The sequence below is a fragment of the Cavia porcellus genome, unplaced genomic scaffold (genome assembly GCF_034190915.1).
Source record: "Cavia porcellus strain 051 isolate PalLab524CR breed Dunkin Hartley unplaced genomic scaffold, mCavPor4.1 scaffold_19, whole genome shotgun sequence".
In the NCBI taxonomy this organism is placed as follows: Eukaryota; Metazoa; Chordata; class Mammalia; order Rodentia; family Caviidae; genus Cavia; species Cavia porcellus.
The window spans coordinates 63598113-63620722 of NW_026947502.1; the positions used below are offsets into that span (position 1 = coordinate 63598113).

At 42.1% G+C, this 22610-nt stretch overlaps 1 protein-coding gene and 1 non-coding gene across 2 annotated transcripts; both read left to right on the forward strand.

The window, feature by feature from the left end:
- The first annotated feature begins 322 nt into the window (after nt 1–322).
- LOC111755184 (U6 spliceosomal RNA) lies at nt 323–429 on the forward strand. The gene has a single exon (XR_002789766.1). It is a non-coding gene; the product is annotated as a U6 spliceosomal RNA (small nuclear RNA).
- Nucleotides 430–13897: 13468 nt separating this feature from the next.
- Nucleotides 13898–20625, forward strand: Cyp11b2 (aldosterone synthase). The gene is given in 9 exon segments (NM_001173095.1): nt 13898–14139; nt 14550–14705; nt 16527–16726; nt 16850–17053; nt 17311–17465; nt 18168–18334; nt 18699–18777; nt 18865–19053; nt 19433–20625. Coding segments are annotated over 9 exon segments (1506 nt in total). The 3' UTR covers nt 19547–20625.
- The last annotated feature ends 1985 nt before the right edge of the window (nt 20626–22610 follow it).

Genomic DNA, 22610 nt, shown 5'->3' on the forward strand with positions numbered 1-22610 from the left:
TGATAGTTTCTCTTATAAACATAGATGTGAGCATGCTAAATTAAGTGTTAACAAATTAAACTGAGGAATGTATAAACAGAATTGTACATTACAACCATTGGGATTTATTGTGGTTTATGGAAGCCTGCTTTGGTATTTAAAAAATCAATTATTATCATTCATTTAATCAACATTCAAAGAAGAAAAAATCTAGCATTATCAATACATGCAAAAATATTTGACAAAATCCAAAACTTACTTACAATAAAAAGTTTCAGCAAGCTAAAAATACGGGGAAGGTTTCAAAAACTTGGTGAAGAACACCTGCAGAAGCCCACAGCTGGTGGTCATATTAGCAGCACATATACTAAAACTGGAACACTATAGAGAAGATTAGCATGGCCCCTGAACAAGGATGACACACAAATTTGTGAAGCATTCCATATTTTTTGTGTCTGGTAGTCTGAGGAACTTTTTGAAGAGTACTATGTAAAATAACAATTTTAGTTATGTTCCTACCACATTGATTTGAAAGCCTATATTGTCATGTTTAAGATTCTTTTTTATTGTTATTTGTCCTTTTTGTTTCTTGTTTTTCTTGAAATGTCTATAGCTGACACTCAAATGATGGAACTAGAATGTTTGCTGTTAAGGTCAGGAACTAGGCAGGAAAGGCCATTCCCACCACTACTTCTCAATGTCATATTAGAAATCATGACAAATGCTATTAGAAAAAAATGGAGTGAAAGGTTACAGATATGGAGAAAGAAAGAAAACTTTGTTCATAGGTGACATGACTTTTTTAAAGATCTGGAAAAAATAAAATAAAATACTCCTGAAACTAGAAAGCAATTATACCAGAGTGCAAGACCCAAGGTTAACAGGGAAAAGGAAATCACTGGTCACTCTATCCCATCTCTAACAAGTGGAGATGGGCCTTTAAAATATGGAACTACTTCAATGGGTAACCATAAAAATGAAATGCCAAGGTATATATAAAACAAAATGTGTGTTGGATCTATGTGAAGTATATTATGTCTATACTGGAACAAATCAAAGGAGAACTATGTGAATGGAGAGATTATCTATGTTCCTAGGTAGAAAGTCTCAATTTGTCATAATATAGTTTCCTCAACTTGATTTATAGATGCAAAACAATTCCAATCAAAATGTCAGGAAGTGATGTGGGCATCAGCATTCTGCTCCCAATGTTTACAAGGAGTGGCCAAAAAAAAAAAAACCCAGATTCATCAACATGTATTGACAGAGAACCAACATAACATACCATCTAGATATGCTATGAAGTTATAGTAGTAGAGACAGTATGGTGCTTATGAAAGAACAGGCTAGTCAGTTTCTGGAATGGAATAGAAGGCTATCACAGAGCTTCATATAAATATGCTAACTGGCCCGGAGAATGGAATAGAGGCAGTTCAAAGGAGAGAAGACTTACCAACAAATGGTGTTGGAATCACGGCACATCCTCATGCAAAAACAAAGCACAATGAATGCAGAGACCTTACATCCTTTAGAAAAGTTCAGTCAAGCTGGAATGCAGCTCCAAATGTAAAATTCAACATTATAAAACTAGAGAACTTCAAAGAAGAGACTCTGAAAAGGTTTGGCTCAAATGATAAATATTTTAGTATAGTACCAAAAGCACAAACCATGAAAGAAAGAACTGATGAGCATGAGTTCATGAAAAATAGAAACTTCTGCACTGCAAAAAGCACCAACAACAGAATGAATGAGAATATACTCCAGGAGTTCTGACAATGATGGTTTGATAGGTAGCAGGGTAGAGAGCCTCTCTGAGAAAAACAACTCAGACACTAGAATTTAACATAGAGAAGACCAGAAAAAAGGAGAGGGATTGTCACGACTCAGGAAGAAACTGAGAAAAAAGAAAAAGAAAGAAAGGAATGAAAAACGTGGGTGAAAGGCTGGAACCAGATGCGCTCACTGGAACCGCTCCCCCGCTATGCTGGGTGTGCCTTGGAGTCAGATGATTCACAGTTGCACTGAAGCCACGGCTGCCAAAATGGGGAGTTGGTGAGTCCGGGGCCCTTTGTGGGAGGATGCAGCACAGTGTAGAGTGGAGCCAAGGTGGAGAGCTGCATTAATTCACAGTGAGTGCTGGAAACTGGGTCCCGTGGTGGGTGTGGCTGGCTGGAGGACATATTGTAGTTGGGCAGGAGAGGCCTGAATCCAGAACTGCAGTGGAATCAGTCAGTCACTCGTGGCCCAGAGAGGACTGGGCTGAATCTGCTTGGGCTGGGTCAGGCCCCTAGTTGGGACCCAATAGCCAGGGATGAAACTGTTCCAAACCTGTGACATCTACACACCATAGACTAAGTTGCTGAAGGCACTCACCAGTTGATTGGCTCAGAGAAGAGGGGCTAGCCTGCACTGTCCCTCAGATAACAGTAAGGCAGCAAGCCCCAGCTAGCACTTCAGAAAAACTGTAAGCAAGATGGAAAGGGCCTGAGACCTTTACCATACACCTGTCTGAAAGAAACCAGAAACATGACAAGAGAAAGGAATAAGAAAAAGCCTCCAGGTGCTGACCATGGCAAAATAAGTCCAGGAGAGGTAAATACAGAAGAAATTCAGGGCAGCAATCATGCAATATCAGCCACAACATCAGAGGACATAAAGAAATAACTTCATGACCTCATAGATGAACTTAAAACTGAAATTCTAATCCAAGGGAGGCAAGATACAAAAAGATTAATAAAAGAAATCCTAAGCCCCTCTCAAGAAGACACAGATGGAAGGAAGAAGGAACTCAGAAAAAGAAGAGAAACCTTTGGTAAAGAATATAAACAAAATGTAGAATACATGAAATAGATCCGAGGAGATTACCAGAAATTAAAAACTCCATTGAAAGCTGGCAAAATGCCTTGACAGAAACTAAAGTTACCCTTTCAAATTTTGAAGAAAGATCAGCAATCTGGGATTGTGAAAGAAAAGACCTCTTAGAAATAACAAGGAACCAGTAAGTAACAATACAAAGGCTAAATGATGACAAGAGAATCTATAACTTAAGAATAAAAAATGTGAATGAAGAAGCAGGAGTAAACACAAATGAATTACAAAGATTATTCACAGAAATAATTAAGGAAAACTTCCCAAGCATTGGAAAAGGAAATGATATCCAGATAAATGGGGCATATAGAACTCCAGCCAACTACACCTAAAACAAAGCTACACCTAGACACATAATAATCAAGATCCCAGAAATTCACCACAAGAACAGAATATTAAAAGGGGTCAGAGAAAAGAAATAGATTACCTGTAAGGAAAATCCATCAAAATCACGACAGACTTCTCAACACAAACTATCAAAGCAAGAATAGCTTGGAGTGAAGTAGTCCAAGCCCTGAAAGAAAATAACCTCCAACCCAGATTGATGTACCCTGAAAAACTCTCTCAAAATTAATGGAGAAACAAGATGCTTCCATGACATAGAGGAACTGTGGGAGTTCGTGACCACCAATCCAACCCTACAAAAAATACTGAGGGACATTCTAGAGAGAGATAGAAAAAAATACCAGGATTCCAGCAACAGTGGCAGAGAGGCCTCAATGAATGGAATAAAGGAGACAGTGGAATAAAGGAGAAAAGAGGACAAATAATAGCAGAAAAATAGAATAGCAGATATGATGCAGAGAAAGGTTGGCAATAAATCTTTTTTTAAAAATTTATTTAAAAGGAAAAAGAAAAACACAAAACAAAACAAATCGGTGTAAGGGTACAAGTAATACACAACTACAAAAAAAAACAGTAAGAAATCACCAGTTAATAGATTACATATTATCATACTAGAGATAGTTGCTCAAATCACAGTATCAAAGCATACAAAGTGGACATTTAAACAATGAGATTGCAGTTGTGTTCAACGATCCAATCAAAAACATTAATATGGTCAGCTATTTAACACCCCTAAACACACTTGCTGTTGTGTCCTTTAGAGCTCTTTTTTCACTCTCTTTTTATAACAAAATTTACACATTTTGGGTTTTATTACTCCTTAGTTCTTAGTACTTTTATCTGGGAGAGAATAAAGTCAAATATGGCAAAACAAAGCTGTCAGTCAAAACCAAGGATAGACATAGCACATGATGTAAAACAGAGTAAAGGTTATCAACAATGGTTATCAACAATGTCTCTTGTTTCCTTGAAAAGAATTGTCTATCTCATTAGATATTATAAAGTTGAACAAAACTGTAGAGAACAAGACCAATAAAATTAAGCATTGTAAACATTACAGGACTTCCAAAGGAGACAATAGTCAAACCAGAATGGGCATCTTAGTGAATCTTATTTCCTTCAAAGTAGTTGCCTACACCCTCAAACTTGATACTATCATACAGAATGGAACAGACTCTAATCAGTCAAAACAAGATCGTGGGAGTATTACAGGACTTCAAAACAAGTTAATAGGAAATCAAAAAATGTTACTATTATATATCCTGCTAATTTTTAAAAATTTTCCCCTTAATTAAAAAAAACATAAGAAATAACTAAATAATTTTTTTAATGAATAAGGGAGAGATTGAGATAAAACAGGACATAAAAATGTAACAATACAGGTCAAAGCATGACTGTTTCAGCAACCTAGTGCTTCACCACCAAATAACCCAACTTAATAGTAGTTACCATAGTGTCTGTCTTTTTCCTTGAAATATTTGAATAAAACTTCATATACTATAGCTTCAAATATTTCCATATAAAGAAGCCCAGAATAAAGCCTTTCCAATTAATAAGTGAAAACTTTATAAGGCTTCAAGGCCACATAATGGGGAATCATGATTACCACATATTTTCATATATTTGAATCATTACTTACATTAGGGAAACTACTCTGGATTCACACATGCGAGATTGATTTATTTCACTTATGAGTATGGTCTCAAGCTGCGCCCATTTATTGATAAATATCTCAATGTGATCCTTCTTTATAGCTGAATAATACTCCATTGTATAGAAATACCACAACTTTTTTATCCATTCCTCAGTTGATGGACACTTGGGTTGTTTCCAAGATCTGGCGATTACAAATTGTGCTGCTATAAACATAGGTGCACATATATCACTGTGGTATGATGCTTTCAGTTCTGCTGGGAATATGCCTAGAAGTGGAATAGCTGGAATAAACGGGATTTCCAATCCCAACTTTTTGAGAAATCTCCAGACTGACCTCCACAAAGGCTGCACCAGTCTACACTCCCACCAAAAGTGTAGGAGAGTTCCTTTTTCCCCCCAGCCTCTCCAGCATTTGTTGTTGTTGGTTTTCTTGATCCTGGCCATTCTTTCAGGAGTGAGATGGTATCTCAGTGTGGTTTTAATTTGCATTTCTCTAATGACCAATGATGATGAACATTTTTTCATGTATTTATTTGCCATTTGCATTTCTTCATCTGAGAAGTGCGTATTCATCTCAGATGCCCATTTTTGGATTGGATCTTTGAATTTTGGGGGTCTGAGTTTTTTTTAATTCTTTATATGTTTTAGACAAGAGTCCCTTGTCTGAGAAAGAGTTCACTAAAATCTTTTCCCAGTTTGTGGGTTTTCTTTTCACTATGCTGGAGATTTCTTTTGACATGCAGAAACTTTTTAATAAGAAGTGGTCCCAGTTATTGATTCTGGGAAGTATTTCCTGTGCGGTTTGAGTCCTGTTCATGAATTCTCTACCTACTCCTTTGTCTTCAAGGTTTCTACCCAATTTGTCTTCCAATAGATTTAGTGTTTCTCTTTTAATATTCAGATCTTTGACCCATTTAGATTTTAATTTAGTACATGGTGATAGACATGGGTCTAGATTTAGTTTTCGGCAAATGGAGAGTCAGTTTTTCCAGCACCACTTAATAAAGAGACTGTCGTTCTTCCAGTGAACCTGCTTGGCTCTTTTATCAAAGATAAGGTGGTTGCATGTGTTTGTAGTTGTGGTTGTATCTTCTAATCTATTCCATTGATCTTCGGCTCTGTTTTGAATCCAATACCATGTTGATTTTACTACTGTTGCTTTGTAGTATAACTTCAAGTCAGGGATTGTGATGCCTCCTGCTTTGTCTTTGCTGCTTAGAACTGCCTTTGCTATTCTAGGTCGCTTCTGGTTCCAGATGAAATTTAGGAGTGATTTCTCTAGATATATAAGGTATGTTGACGGTATTTCTATTGGGATTGCATTGAATCTGTATAACAGTTTTGGGAGAATGGCCATTTTCACAATGTTTGTTCTTCCTATCCATGAGCAAGGGATGTCTTTCCATTTTCTGAGATCATCTTCAATTTCCTTTTTCAGTGTATTATAATTTTCACTGTATAAGTCTTTCACTTCTTTCGTAAGAGTAATTCCTAAATATTTCATTTTTTTGCTTGCTAATGTGAATAGTCCAGTTTCTCTTATTTCCCTCTCTGTGATTTTGTTGTTCGTGTATAGGAATGCTATTGATTTCTGAGTATTGATTTTGTATCCAGCCACATTACTGAATTTATTTATTGTATCTAAGAGTCTTTCAATGGAGTTTAGGGGGTCTTCTATGTAGAGTATCATGTCATCTGCAAACAATGATAATTTAACTTCTTCTTTTCCTATTTTTACCCCTTTTATTTCTCTCTCTTGTCTAATTGCTCTGGCTAGTACTTCCAGTACTATATTAAATAGGAGTGATGATAAAGGACATCCTTGTCTTGTGCCTGATTTTAAAGTAAAAGCTTTCAATTTTTGGCCATTTAGTATGATGCTGGCTGTTGGTTTGTCATAAACGGCCTTTATTATATTGAGATAAAGACCGTCTATTTCAATTTTCTGTAAAGTTCTTATCATGAATAAATGTTGGACCTTATCGAAGGCTTTTTCTGCATCTATAGAAATGATCCTGTGATTCTTATTTTTGGCTTTATTGATATGGTGGATTACATTTATTCATTTGCGTATGTTGAACCATCCTTGCATTCCTGGGATGAATCCCACTTGGTCATGGTGTATAATCTTCTTGATGATTTGCTGCATCCTATTTGCCAATACTTTATTGAGGATTTTTGCATCTGTGTTTATTAGGGAGATCGGTCTGTAGTTCTCTTTTTTAGTTGGGTCTTTCTCAGGTTTTGGTACTAGAGTAATATTTGCTTCCAGGAATGACTTAGGAAGGATTGCTTCCCTTTCAATTTCATTGAATAGTTTGAGCAATGTCAGCATTAAGTCTTCTTTGTATTTCTTGCAGAATTCTGCAGTGAATCCATCTGGGCCTGGGCTCTTCTTGGTGGGTAAGGACTTAATTACATTTTCAATTTCATTAACAGAGATTGGGTTATTCAACAGTTTTACGTCCTCTTGATCTAGCTTTGGTACTTCATATGTTTCTAAGAATCTGTCTATTTCTTCTGTGTTATCAAACTTTTGAGAGTAGAGGTTTTCGAAATAGGTATTGATGATCTTCTGTATTTCTATTGGGTCTGTAGTAATTTCACCTTTTTCATTTCTTATTGCGTAAATTTGAGCTTTTCCTTCCCTTTTTTTAATAAGGTTGGCCAGGGGCTTATCAATTTTATTTATTCTTTCAATGAACCAACTCTTTGATTCGTTGATTCTTTGGATTGTTTTCTTAGTCTCTATTGCATTGATTTCTGCTCTGATTTTTATAATTTCCTCTCTTCTTTTGGCTTTGGGCTTGACTTGCTCTTCTTTTTCGAGCTGTTTGAGGTGTAGCATCAAGTTATTTGTTTGTATTCATTCTGTTTTCCTGATGTGGGAACTCAGTGCAATAAATTTTCCTCTGAGGATGGCTTCTATTGCATCCCACAAATTCTGGTAAGTTGTATCTGCATTTTCATTTTCTTTTAGGTATTGTTTAATTTCTTCTTTAATTTCTTCTGTGACCCACTGATTAATCAAGAGTGTGTTATTCAGTTTCCATGTGTTTGCGGGATTTTTGCAGTATCTTTTATCATTAATTTCTAATTTCAGAGCGCTATGATCCGATAACATACAAGGGATGGTTTCAACTCTTTTGCATTTGTTTAAATATGCTCTGTGAGCTAATATATGGTCTATTTTAGAGAATGATCCATGTATTGCTGAAAAGAATGGTATTCTGATGGTTTTGGGTAGAACATTCTGTATATGTCTATCAAATCCATTTGTTTGCAGGTGTGATTCGGTTCTGTTATTTCTTTGCTCATTTTCTGTCTGGTTGATCTGTCCCTTGGTGTCAATGGCATATTAAGGTCTCCGGTTACAATTGTGTTACTGATAATTTGACTTTTCATTTCTGTTAATAGTTGTTTTATATAACTGTGTGCTCTGGAGTTTGGTGCATATATATTTAAGATAGTTATCTCTTCCTCTTGGAGTTTTCCCCTTACGAGTATGTAGTGACCTTCTTTGTCCTTTACGGTCATTGTTGGTTTAAAGTTCACATTGTCTGCAAACAGAATGGCTACTCCTGCCTTTTTTTGGATTCCTGCTGCATGAAGGATTGTTTTCCATCCTTTGACTTTTAGTCTGTGAGTATCCTTCTGGGTTAGATGGGTTTCCTGTAAACAGCATATGGTTGGATTTTGTTTCTTGATCCATTCTGCTAGTCTGTTTCTTTTGATTGGTGCATTGAGACCATTTATATTAATGGTTATTACTGTTAAATGCTGGTTTATTGTAGGAATGTTATCTCTCTGCTGTTGCATCTTTATCTTTCTGTTCTGTTTAATTATTTTCTTTGCTTAGTGGTTTTTTCCTTTGCGTATCTAAACTGTGTTTCAATATTTTTTGCAGGGTTGGTTTGGTGTTCATGAAGTTCTTCAGCTGTTCTTTGTCATGGAAGTATTGTATTTCACCATCTACTTTGAATGATAGTTTTGCAGGATACATCAGTTAGGTTGGAAATCATTTTGCTTCAGGATCTGGAATACTTCACTCCATGCTCTTCTTGACTTTATTGTTTGTGCTGAGAAGTTTGCTGTGATTCTGATAGGTTTTCCTTTATAAGTGATCTGTCTTTTCTCTCTGACACCTTTTAATAATCTATTCTTGTGTTTTATTTCCGGGATGGTGATTATTATATGTCTGGGTGTAGTTTTATTTTGGTTATGACTATTTGGAGTTCTATATGCTTCACTGATCCTGATGTCGGTTTCTGATCTCATGCTTGGGAAATTTTCAGCTACTACTTCTCTAAATATCCTCTTGACATCCTTTATGTTGTCTCCTTCTTTTTCATTAGTCCCTATCATTCTTATGTTATTCTTCTTTGCATCGTCTTGCAGTTGTTGAATTGTTGTTTTCTGATTCCTTGTTATTTTTAAAAGATCTTTCCTTTCCTGTTCACTAGCTGCAATCCTGTCTTCAAGGTCTGCAATTCTATCTTCACTTTCATTAAGGTGGTTTTTACAACTTTCAGTGGATTTTTTTATTTCCTGTATATCTCTGTGCATCTGCATTATGTATTCTGTTTGTTTCTTATATTGCTTGTCTAGGGATTCTATCTTTTTGTTTAGTTCCTCCAATTTTTTATCTGTGTTTTCATTAGATATATTCAGAATCTCTTTCATTTCTTTTATCATTTCTTCTTTTACCTGGGAGATTATTTCGAGTTTGAATTCCTTTAAAGCTTCCTGGAGTTGCTTGTTAATTTCAGTAGCTATTGTGTCCGATATTTGAGGTGAATGGCATATATTTTCTTCTATATACATTGCTCCTAGGGTTTCTTGAGATGGACTGGAGGTTTGAGGTTGTAATTTGGTCTTTCGTTTTTTCATTTTCCTATATTTCTGTGTTTCAAGTGTTATTTGAAGCTTCCTCAGGATCTGTTGGAAATCCCCTTCTATGTTTGGAGCTACTGAGACTCTGGCACCACACTACCCCAAGCCACTGGGCCTGCAGAACCAATGGCCCTCCTCTGTCAGTTCAGAACTCTGCAGTTCCAGATAAGGTGGGCCTCAGGGAAACTGTGTGCCCACCTCCCCTTTGGAAGCTCCACAGTTCTCCAAGCGAAGCCAGGATGTGGAGGCAGATGTAGACACCTCATACACACCTCTCTACTTCACTGCACCCGGAAGCCTGGAGGGACCTGAACCGTCTGGGCTTTGGGCAGAGTGCACTGAGCACTCACCACAGGCTGCAGGGCCTCTGGAACTTGCGATGCTCCACTGCCCACTGAGACATCCACAGTCCTCCAGACACATGGGGAGGCTGATGCAGGTGCCCCAGATCTGCCCCGCCCCTCCTCTGCACAATGATGGTGAGGTGCAGGAGTCCCAAACAGGCTGGGCTCTGGGGATAGCGTGGGCCTGCCCACCCATTGGAAGCTCCACAGTTCTCCAAGTGCAGCCGGGATGGGGAGGCAGATGTAGAGGCCTCAAACCCACTTCTCCACGTCACTGCACCCGAAGCCTGGAGGGTCCCGAACTGTCTGGGATTTGGGCAGAGTGCGCTGAGCACTCACCACAGGCTGCAGTGCCTCTGGAACCTGCAATCCTTCCCTGCTTGCTGAGATATGCACAGTCCTCCAGACACACTGGGAGGCTGATGCAGATCTGCCCAGCCCCTCCTCTGCGCACCGATGGCTAGGTGTGGGAGTTCCAAACAGGCTTGGCTCTGGGGATAGCGTGGGCCCGCCCTGGCAATAAATCTAATATAGATGGCCTTGATACACCAACGAAAGGAAACACAGGCAGAGTAGATCAGGAGATAGGATCCATCGAGATGCTTTGAATAGGAAACATATTCAACCTGAAAGAGGGTTAATAAATCAAAAGTCAAAGATGAGAAAACGATGCTTTATGTGACAGGAAACCAGATAGAAATAGGGACAACTCATCCCAGTAGCTGCAGATAGGTTGGAAAGTCATGACACTTTTGTGCATTGGAGAACTACTCAGCTATAAGGAAGGAAAACCTTGAGGCATTAGTAGGTAAAGGAATACAGCTCAAGATCAACCTCAGGGGGAAAAAAACTTATCTATCTAAGTTTTACACTTAGATAGATAACAGACAAACCAAAGGAGCTAATGGGACCCCAAATATACAAAGCATCCTGAGAAAGGGAATGGGGAGGAACTATCTTAAAAAGGAAGGCAGAGGGCATTGTTAAAAGTGTATCAGGATTTAAAAGACACATTAGTCTTATTGTTCTGTTTAGTATGATTTTATTCTGTTCCGATCTGTCTACTCATACTAGATTTGAGGACAGCTATCCCAAAAATAGCAGGATATATTATAGTAACTATCTTTAATTTTCTATTAACTTAATCTGAATCCCTGTATTACTTGCATTGTTTTACTATGACTCATCTTATTTGAAGCTGGTTTGTTAGACTGCTCTTTTGTCTTGACTGATTTTATTTGAATTTGGTATGCTTGATAGTATCAAGTCTTAGAGTAGAGGCAACTACTCTGAAGATGACAAGATGTAATAAGATATCCATTCTGATTTGACTAACTGCTTTTGAAGTTCTACAATGTCTCCAATGTTGTGTTTTTATTAAAATTGCTATGTAATGCTATGTTCAATTATATTATGCCTGATGATATAGACAATTCTATAAATAACATCTTGTTATTAAAAATAACAAGAGACAGCATAATGACTACTGTAGATCACCCAATACTGTGGTTTTATATGTCTTTTTCTTTTCAGTTTTTCTGGGAATTTGTTTTGTTGTCTTGTTTTGATCTGTTTTTCCCTATAATACAGAAAGGTTAGGTATGCATGTAGAGATTCACACATGTGGAGAATTTCTAAACAGTTTATGGGAACAGATTATATAATGCACAATGTAATGAAAAGATATTCTGAAGAAGAAGAGACACTAAGAAAACCAGTGTTAATTCTGTAGCATTATTATATAAAATCTAGCAATACCATTATTCACTGTTCAGAGTGATATTAGTCTAGTTTTTTATGTTTAATTTCAACATACATAAAGATATAGACAGGTATATCAAAGAGAACTAGAGACATTATGGCAGCCATTGTTGACTTCCCTATTGTCTAGTCTTGAAGACCTAAAATGCCTTCATCATCCTGTTCTGATTAATTTAGTACTATATTGTTCAGTATGTATTCACTTTTTGTGAAGATGTGGACAACTATTTGGAAGAAAACAAGAGACAATGTGATAGATAGTGAAGCTCTCCAGTGGTCTTGCTTTGAAATCTGTGTTTCTTAAAATTGTTTCATTATGATCTATTTTGTTCTGTTTAATTCTACCCTCTTTAAAATAAAAAAATAAAAAAGAGAATACACTCTAAAAATGGGATAAAATGTTTGCAAAGGAAATATGAACAACTTCTAAACAAAATATACAAAGAACTGTTTAACTTCAGAAGAAAAGGAACACTTAATAACAAATAGCAAAAGATCTGAACAGATCTCCCATTGGAGGTGATATATAGATGGAAAATAAACAGTGAAAGAATGTCACATGTTACTAATTAATTTCAAATATTACACACCTTCCAGAATGGCAAAATTTCTGTACTTGACACCATCATATACTGGTAGAGCTCAGAACTTCGCGTGCATTGCTGGTGGGAATGTCATTTTGGTGAAAAGGCCACAAACCGTATGAATTCAATGGTACAACATTCTAGGTAGTATAAGTGAGGGAAGAGTAACAAATCAGTGGTTGCCAAGAATGTGTAGAGGAGGTGGGATAAACAGGCAGAGAAAGGAAAATATTTAAGACAGTGAAACCTTTCTGGACCATGTTCTAATTGTGGGGACCTGCCATTCCACTTTAGTGAATCCCCTAGAATGTGTAACACCAATTAAAAAACCTGTACAAACTGAGAATATTGATTGATTATTACATGTCAATGTGGATTCATCAGTTGAAGCAAATGTGTAATTGTGTTCAGGATACAGATAGGAGAGGTTGTTAGGGGAGGAAAGACATGGGAGGGTTCTCTGTTCTTTCTTGTAAAGTCTCCAGTGAAGAAACTGTTCCTGGAATAAACTCTGAGAGTGAAGTTTAACTTCTCTCATAGTACCAAGAAATGCTGCTGTTGAGTATTGTCCTTGCTACTCAAACTTCTTCACATCGAATTGTGGGTCCATAAAGCCCAAGGAGAACAGTTCTTGTGTATTTTTCCCAAAGACATTGCCAATACTGTGAATGCATTCTAATGTGTGAAATAATCAATTACTTATTAAATTTGTTAAATTAAATTGTTAATTGTTGAAAGAAAGAATAAGTAAATTGAGATTATGGTTTCTCTGATGTTGGAAATTCTTGAGAATGAATTACCATTGCAGCCCAGAAAGTGGGCACTTAGAATTCTAGAAGCCCTGAGAGAAACATGAACAGGGGGATGGAAATCTAAGTGCTGTGCTGAAACGAAGACTCACCAGAGCAGAGCAGGCTTCTGCACAGCACATGGCTTGTCGACCCCCGAAAGAACATTGCTACCAGAAGCAGGAAAACATCAGCCAGTGTAGGAGGATGGACTGTGGAAATTTTGCTAGGATGTAATAGATATCTCAATTTCCATTTGTTTTATAATTAGATAAATTAAGCCTGTCAGAAAAGAATTATTGTGCTTTAAAACATTTTGAAGTTCTCAGATTCATTTTTATTAAAATCATTTGACAAAAATAAGTCTACAAAAAGAATCCAAGGTCTCCTCTAATCTATTCCAAAGATAGAGTCCGGATCCATCTTGCGCCTCCACACATGGGGAAGCAGGAAAGGCCTCTGTACAGTACCTGACCCATTTGGACCGCAACTAAGACCCTGCTCCTGACCTCAGCTCCTGCCCACCAGAGCCTTGCTCAGATAGAACTGCCCACAGTAGTGCCCTGGATGTCTCAGCAAGGTCCAGGGACATTTCTTTCCATGACGTGATCAGCAGCCAGTGCAGGTCCCCAGGAGAAATATAAAACCCCAGCTTCAACAGGATGGAGGAAGCATGGGAATGGCATTCAGGCTGAAGGCAGATACACGGCTGGCAGGGTCCTGGCTGCGCCTGAGAGGGGCCAGGGCACTGGGCACCAGAGCAGTTATGGGCCCCAAGGCCACAGTGTTGCCCTTTGAAGCCATACCCCAGTACCTAGGCAATAAGTGGCTGAGAGTACTGCAGATCTGGAAGGATCAGGGCATTGAGGACATTCACCTGGAGATGCACCGGACCTTCCAGGAATTGGGACCTATTTTTAGGTAACTTCCTCTGTAGTCCCCTCCTGAGAATTCCCAAAGCTTTCTGTCCTGCCAGAGGCCAGGCCCTTGCCAAGACCTTTCTAGGCACATGGTACCAGCACAGCCCTGTAGGCCTGGGTGTCTCAGGAAGACAAGGCAGGAGCATTGTGGGATTCTGGCCTGAGGGGTTATCCTGGATACTGTGGCTCTTCATGAAGACAGAGCAAAGCAGGACTTATCGTGCAGAGGGCAGAAGGCAGAAGTGCTGAAGTGGGTGAGGGTCAGGATCACAGCAGGAGGGGCTTTCTGGGGACCAAAAGCTAGTCCAGGAGAAGGGAGAGGTTTGATGGGACTCAGTCTGCACTGCCTGTGCAGAAGTCCTCAGGAAGAATAGCATGTAGCCCAACTGACCATCGTGCATTGTCCCACAGGTATGATGTGGGAAGAAGACAGATGGTCTGTGTGATGCTGCCAGAGGATGCTGAGCGACTGCACAGGGCTGAGAGCCTGTATCCCTGCCGCATGCACCTGGAGCCCTGGATGGCCTACAGGGAGCACCGAGGGCAGAAGCCTGGCGTGTTCTTGCTGTGAGGAGCCAGTAGGGATGAAAAGGGAGGTGGGACTGGCAGCCCAGACAGAGAGAAGAGGCAGGAAGGAGCAGAGCCCATGGTACATATACCCTGGGCCATGTTGGGGTTGGTGGAGATAAGCATACTGGCAAGGAAAGATGAGGGCATTCTCTGGACTTTCTGGGGGTAGAGGAGCAAGCAATGACATGGTAGAGAAGTGTACCTTCATGGGGAGACCTCATGAGATGGCACCCACCCAGCCTTGGTGATATTTCTCACAGGTGGGTGACTCCCTTTCCCTTGACTCAGAGAAATGGCTTTGAGAAAGGAAGGCGTTGGACTAGCACCACAGCTAGCATATCCCAGAACGCAATGTCCAGGGGCTGCAGCTCCCCTCCAACTATTGTCCTCCAAATGATCAGGCACCATTTACTGTGTAGGAGAGCATCCTGGGATTAAGGGGGATGGGGATGGAGGAAGCAAGTGGGCCTTTGTGTTCGGAGTAAAGCTCTAAGTGGGCTGGTGGCACTGGGACTTGGAACCTTCCTGTGGAGAGAGAGGACACTTGGGTAGTTGAGCACAGGGAAGGTGGTGATTGGGGCAGAGCAAGAGGAGAGAGGTTGTTATTAGGGGACAGGAGGGTTAACAGGGAGAAGTCAGGGTGTAGGCAGTCACACCACTCTCTAAGGGAGTAAAATTTTCCTGGAATAGTAGGATTTAAGGAAATAAGTCTCTTGAACACAGTCTTGAAATGAGATGCAATTGATAGGGATGGAAGACCAAAGGGCAGGCCAAGGAGAAAGGTGGGCACATGAATGTGAAGGAATCAGTGAGAGAGAGAGAGAGAGAGAGAGAGAGAGAGAGAGAGAGAGAGAGAGAGAGAGACAGAGAGAGACAGAGAGACAGAGAGAGACAGAGAGACAGACAGAGAGACAGAGAGAGACAGAGAGACAGAGAGACAGAGGAAGGGAGAGGGAGAGAGGAAAAGGGAGACAGGAGGGGAGAGGGAGAGGGAAGGAGAGAGAGAGAGAGCCTGTGTGTGTGTATGTGTGTGCAAGTCTTGCATTTAAGTCCATGTATACAGTATATTTGCATTTGTCTGAGTTTTGTGTGTGTCTTCATAAATGTGTATTGCATACATATGTGTACCTAAACTATGTGTATACATATTCTGTGTGGACAAAGATGTGTCTATGTGCCTGTAATCATTGTGAATATTTGCAGGCATCATCCATAGAAGCAGGTATGAGTGTGGCTCAGAGTGCAAATGCCTGGCCACTACTGCCAGGAGAACCTCTGCCCGGCCCCCATGTTCTCTGGACAGTTGCTTGAGGATATTTGAGAAATTTGGAAGTTCTGAGAATTTCTGAGAGCTGAGATTTTGATCCTACCCAGCACAAGATGAGGATACTTTTGGATACAGGATGATGCTACTGATTTGCAGGCAGCAAGCTGCATAGGGAAGAACAGGAAGTCGGTCACTCACCCTTCCCCTTGGGCATGGTGTGGGCCAGGTGGGTAAAGCTTGACAGAGGGTTCACTTCTTCCCTCTATCTCTGGCCAGAGTTAGTAAAAGACATTTGTATGGAGGGTATGGGGCCTGAGAATTCACAAGAATGAGAGCAGTCAATTGTCATAGCATTTTCAGGTAGAGTCTGGGGTCTCATTTGGACTTCGGGGCCATTATCCCAGCACATGAAAGTCACTCTGAGAAGGGGGTGCAGCAGGACCTGTAGCAACCTGCCTCCGTGGATCTTTCATCTCCCCGTGCCACCTACTTCCTCTTAGGGACCAGGAAGATGGAGCTAGGTTTGACTCTAGTTCTGCTCTACCCTGCAGGAATGGGCCTGAATGGCGCTACAATCGACTGAGGCTGAACCCAAATGTGCTGTCCCCAAAAGCAGTGCAAAAGTTCCTCCCCATGGTGGACACAGTGGCAAGAGACTTCTCAGATGCTCTGAAGGAGAAGGTGCTACAGAGTGGCCAGGGGAGCCTGACCCTAGACATCCAGCCCAGCATCTTTAACTATACCATAGAAGGTGGGTTTCAGATTGTTCCCAATCCCAGGGCATGTGGGAGCAATGAGCAATGGGGTAGAGAAAGCTGGGACAGTGTCCTGAGGTCAGGACATCCATTAGCCAGCGATGCCATTCTCTCTGCAGCCAGCAACTTTGCACTTTTTGGAGAGCGACTGGGCCTCTTTGGTCACAACCCAAGCACAGACAGCCTGGACTTCACCCGTGCCCTACATGCCATGCTCAAATCTACTGGGAAGCTCATGTTTCTGCCCAGGAGTCTGTCCCGCTGGATGAGCAGCCAGGTGTGGAAGGAGCACTTTGAGGCCTGGGACTACATTTTTGACTATGGTGAGGCTCAGGGGCAGGAGAGTCCCCTACTTTCCCATATATCACCTGTTCCATTCCAAGTCACAAAGAGGTCACCTGATAGGATAATGGCATCTTAGGGTCTGGCGAGGTTAGCAGGAGACTTTGGTTGGCCTAGTCTGAAGATAATGGTGGAAGCACAGAGATTTGGAGGTGCCATGGGCAGCTGGGGAGGAATAGAAGAAGGAAGAGGTGGTCCCACCTCTGGGATCTGAAAATCTCTCCTTCCTCTCCTGTAGCTGACAGTTGGATCCAGAAGACCTATCAGAAGCTTGTTTGCAGTTACCCTCAGTACTACAGTGGCATCATGGCAGATCTGCTGTTGCAGGGGGACTTGTCAGTAAATGCCATCAAGGCCAACAGTATTGAACTCACAGCAGGGAGCGTGGACACGGTCAGCCCAACACCTGCCCATTCCTTTGAATGAAGCCAGGAGGTCTCCTGTGCATAGTCATCCAGGATCAGGGATCCCAGGCCTGGGCTTTCATACCAAGGGTAGAGGAAGCCAGCCATGGGCACATGAGTTCACAGTGGTCTCCTTATACTACCCTGTAGGGAGTGGAACATGCACAGAATTCCCAGGGCCTGAAGAGGTCCTCAGGGGACCATTTCTGTGACTTATACCAAAAAATGAACCACTCTGAAGATGCTGAGACTCCAGTCTCAGATGAGCACAGGGAGATGCATTTGACAGCACCAGAAATTACCAAGGGGGGAAGATATGTTTGTTGTCTGGGTTTAGGGAGTGGTGGGGCTGATTCAGGGTGATAGATTGAAGCCTTTGGGCACTCAGGCTAGAAAAGAATTGGAAGCAGATAGATGTGAGCTAGAGAGCCCACAGACTCCTGAAGGCTACCTGATGAGGCCCCACGCAGGATGTGGGTAGCAGAGCCTGCAGTGACATAGGAGGAGTATTGAGCTGGGATATAGGTACCTTTCTTTAAGGCCTCAAAGAGTGCATTCTGATGAGCATCAGAGTCCTGAAGTGCACTGATCAAGTCCAGCCCTGACCTTCTGAGTGCACTCATGGGAGGGTTTCCCTGGGTAGAACGGCATGGCAGTGTGAGGTCTGAGTCTTGCCCTCTGGCTCCTGCAGACGGCCTTCCCCTTGATGATGACACTCTTTGAGTTAGCCAGAAACTCCACCATGCAGCAGGCTCTGCACCAGGAAAGCGTGGCTGCTGAGCCCATCATCTCTGTGGATCCACAGAGGGCCACCACAGAATTACCCTTGCTGCGGGCAGCCCTCAAGGAGACCCTGAGGTAGGGCCCAGCTCAACTGTCTCTACCAACTTTCCCCTCTGCTTATGGGGTCTTGGGGACAGAAGTGGAGATATGAGCAGCTTTTCTTGGGAAATCATTGTGCCTCCACTCTTCTTTGTCCCTCAAACTGGGGATGCAGCCCTGTTTCTCTGGGATCCCACTTTAAAGTCCTGTGACCATTTTCCACATCCTCCTCGCCCTGCACTGCCCATGTGGAGGGAGATCTGGCTGAACTCAGCAGGTGCACAGAAGCCCACTGTCAAGATGAGGACTGACTTCCTTTCTGGGGGTCCTGTGTAAGGCTGTAGAGGAGAATGGAGGAAACTTGTTACAGGTGCTGCATCTCTTCTGGTCTCTTCCCCAGGCTGTACCCAGTTGGTCTTTTTTTGGAGAGAATACTGAGCTCAGACTTGGTGCTTCAGAATTATCACATCCCAGCTGGGGTGAGTGAGTTCCCATGGCTGCCAGCTGAAGCCTTTGGCAAGTTGCCCCTCAGTCAGCTGACACCCCTTCTCTGCACCTATCTGCAGACGTTGGTCCATTTGTATCTATACTCAATGGGTCGAAACCCTGCAATGTTCCTGAGTCCAGAGCTCTACAATCCTCAACGCTGGTTGGACAATAGACAGACCTTCCACCACCTGGCTTTTGGCTTTGGGGTGCGACAGTGTCTGGGGAGGCGTCTGGCAGAGGTGGAGATGCTGCTGCTTCTGCATCACGTGAGAGAGACTGGGCAGTGCCCTGGGATAGGGTGGGACCCTAGCCACGGTGCCCAGGTTGGGCTAAGGAATGGGGCAGGCCTTGGTAGAGGTTTGGCAAGGCATCAGGGGGAGGAGCCTTACACGGTTCCAGCACCAGCTTTTCCATACTTTCCACAGCAGTGCAGAATCCACGTGATGGGTGGGTCATGCTCTTGCAGAGCTGGACAGGGTGGGGCCCCGCAGAATAGGGTGGTACCTGGCAGGGAGGGTCTTGCAGTATGGATGGGTCTGCAGGGGAACACAGCCTGCTCCACCCCACAGCCTGGTGGCTGCCATTGGATGCTGCAGCAGGTTAGTTAAGACCTTGGTCCTGCTATAATTCCCACTTCTGTTCTAGATTTTGAAATCTTTCCACGTGGAGGCACCACTCCAAGAAGATGTGAAGTTTTCCTACCATTTTGTTCTGATGCCCACCTCCTTTCCCCTCCTTACTTTCCGCCCTGTCTTCTAGTCACACTTGCCCCCCAAAGTTCCCAGGCACACCACTGTCCCCTGTCACCATGATCCTTGGCCATCTTTCCCTTTACTCTGCAAGAGCCCTGTTTCCTCGCCACATGATCACATAGCTCCCTGCTCAAACAGTGCAGGCAAAGCCCTGTGGTATTGGGCTCCTCAGGCTGTTCAGCAAGGCCAGAGCAAAGCTCAGGAGTATCTTGGTGGCATGCCCTGGTTTTAGCCTCTTCCCAGCTCTACCCAGCTCAATGTCCTCCAACATTTCAGTGTTCCTTAGAACAGTGTCTTTTTCCTGAGCATTGTTATCAGCATACTCCTGTGGCCTTATGGGCCCTAAGACCACACCATTAATATCAGCCATATGTCTGTTTTTCATTTTTGTGAAATTAGCAAAGAAAATAGGTCTCAACTTGAGGTGTGGAGTTGTTGCGAGTGAACTGAAAAATTAGGAAAGTAATTGTGAATACTAGTGACAATTGTATGTAATCAAGAGGATGGAGTCACTGTGATGGTCAGAGATTCAGGTAGGAGGTCACACTGGAAACCTGGATGTGGTGGTGGGAGAGGTGATTGCTGGGTGACCTGTGTCTTCATGGAGGTGAATCACCAGCTGATATGAGGCAGGCATTTCCTGGGGAGAGCAGTGATTGCCCTGAATATTTAGGATGCAACAGTATGTGTGTTAATGTCTTGCAGATTTCTCTGGAGGTTTGAGAGTATTGGGGGAGTGTATTTGGGCAAAGGATAAGGATTTTATTAAGATCATGAGTATAGGGGATGAAAATCTTGGTGTCTCCCTGAAAATCATGTGTTGAGCTCCAAGTGTCCTAAGAATGTGATTGCAGAGATAGAACCTATGTCATGGCACTTGATTTGAAGTGAAGTGGCCAGGGTGAACCTCAATCCAGTATGACAGATGTCCTTATAAGAAGAGTAGTTTAGGTTACAAGCACACAAACAAACACCCATGAAGGTTCAGGGAGAAGAAAGCTGGGAAAAATTCAACCCTGTCTGTGTCTTCACTTCAGGCTTCTCATCTCTAGAGTGGTAAAAAAATAAATTTCTGTTGTTTAACCACCTAGTTTGTGACTGTTTATGAGGGTAATCAGAGAGAAACAATGCAACAGACTATGCAGGTGGCACACTGGGCACATCCAGCAGAATCCCTTATATCAGAGATGAATACAAGAAATTCTCTCCATCTGGTCTCTACTTTAGGAAGTCTGGCTATTGGGTTAGCTGGGGGTGTAAGTTTCAGTGTCCAGGGGAGAGTTGTGTCACCATAGGATGTGTCATTGCCTCCAGTGCTGACGTCTTGGACTGAGGTTTGCTGTCTGCTGTTGGTACAAGTATCCTCCAGACATCCATGCACTGAAGAATCAGTGTCTAGGACGTGACACTGTTGGTAGTTGGTGGATCCATTATGGGGCCAGGCCCTCATGGGGTGTGCTTGAATTGAAAAGCACATTGAATCTTGTCCCTCTGGTCCCTTCCTGCTTGCTTACTTGTTTTCTGGCTGCCACAAGCTGAGAAGTTTCTTCTGTCACATGCTCCAACCATGGTGTGCTGTCCCACCACAAACTCCTAACAGCAGGTGTGCTGGCTTTAAACTGAAACTGTGAGATAAAACCTTTCTTCCTTTTAAGTGGATCACCCCAAGCATTTTTTCAGTGATAGGGAAGCTGACTGATGTACTCTCTGAGGCAAGGTCTCCCCCTGCCATCAGCTTCTGTACCACCATGGCACACCTGGCATGTGAAATTGAGGTCTCTGTTTTCATAAACATCAACTTGCACTCATCTGGGTCTTGTGTGAATGAGTCTCTGCAGGATTACAGTGAGCCAGTGCTTGAAACTGCAGAAGGACCCTGTAGTTTGGCCTACACATTTGGGAAGATGCATAGTCCTTTTGCCTTAGTTGTAATCTGACTGGTGATGATCTTCCCATGGATGTCTTTGGACTGCACTAGCCAAAGTCAGTGGCTTGTGGACACAGCAGTTACAATATCCTCTGGATTCCACTGATAACATTTATTTTTTATTGGTTTTGGTGGTGGGTTAGCCAGTGGTCAACTTTTAACACCCAGCTGAACTGCATCTGTGGTGCTGGGTGTGGAAGGCCCACCTGAGGACTATTGCCAGTAGCATAAAAACGGAACTCAAGAAGATGTGGCTCTGTTGATTCTCCTGGAGAAGCTGGTTGCACTGGCTTTCCTGATATGAACTCAGCTGCTTTCACTGTTGGAGGACTCGGGGTTCTTGCTGTCATCAAAGATGACTGCAGTTCTCTTTTGGGGAGCTCTGGCTCTTACATGGAACAGGGCTTCCTGGTTCCAGTACATATCCCTCAGCCTGTTGACACAGATACTTTATCCCTCTGCCACAGACTTTCTATCTTCCACCATTGATCTTTGGGTCTTCCCAGTGAAGATCCTTGATACAGACCTGCATGAGACATTGTCATGTGACTCTAGGTCTTCAGCTGGACTTGTGTAGGAAATTTCCATGGGATCTAGGCTCTCAGTTGTATTCTCTGAGTCTCTAATGTGTGAAGAGATCTCCTTCAGTTTTTTACATTTGAGTCTTTGGGTGAGTATTGTAAAATTATCCTATAAATAGTGTGTTCTATATTAAATTTATTCCCTCATAAAACTCTGACCACAACAATTTTGATAGAACACCATATTTTGATTTCCTATTGTGTGAGCAGATGCCTGGCCCATGCAGTTGTGAAAGTTTAATGGCTTCCAGGACAGTATGCACCATCTCTGCATCTTTGGTCCTCATACAGTGGAGACAAAATGTGTGACGGTATGAGAGTGTGATAGTCAGGTTTCTGTCATTGTGACAAAATACTTAAAATAATGCCTAGAAGAGGTTCTGCTCATGGTTTCAGAAATTTTCACCAGTGGTCAGCTGGTGTGACAGAAACAACACAGTGCAAGGGCTAGGAGAAGTAAAGCTGCTTTCCATGATGGAGGGAGAGAGGGGAAGATGGGGGAGAGAGAGAGAGAGAAAGAGAGAGAGAGACAGAGAGAGAGAGAGAGAGAGAGAGAGAGACAG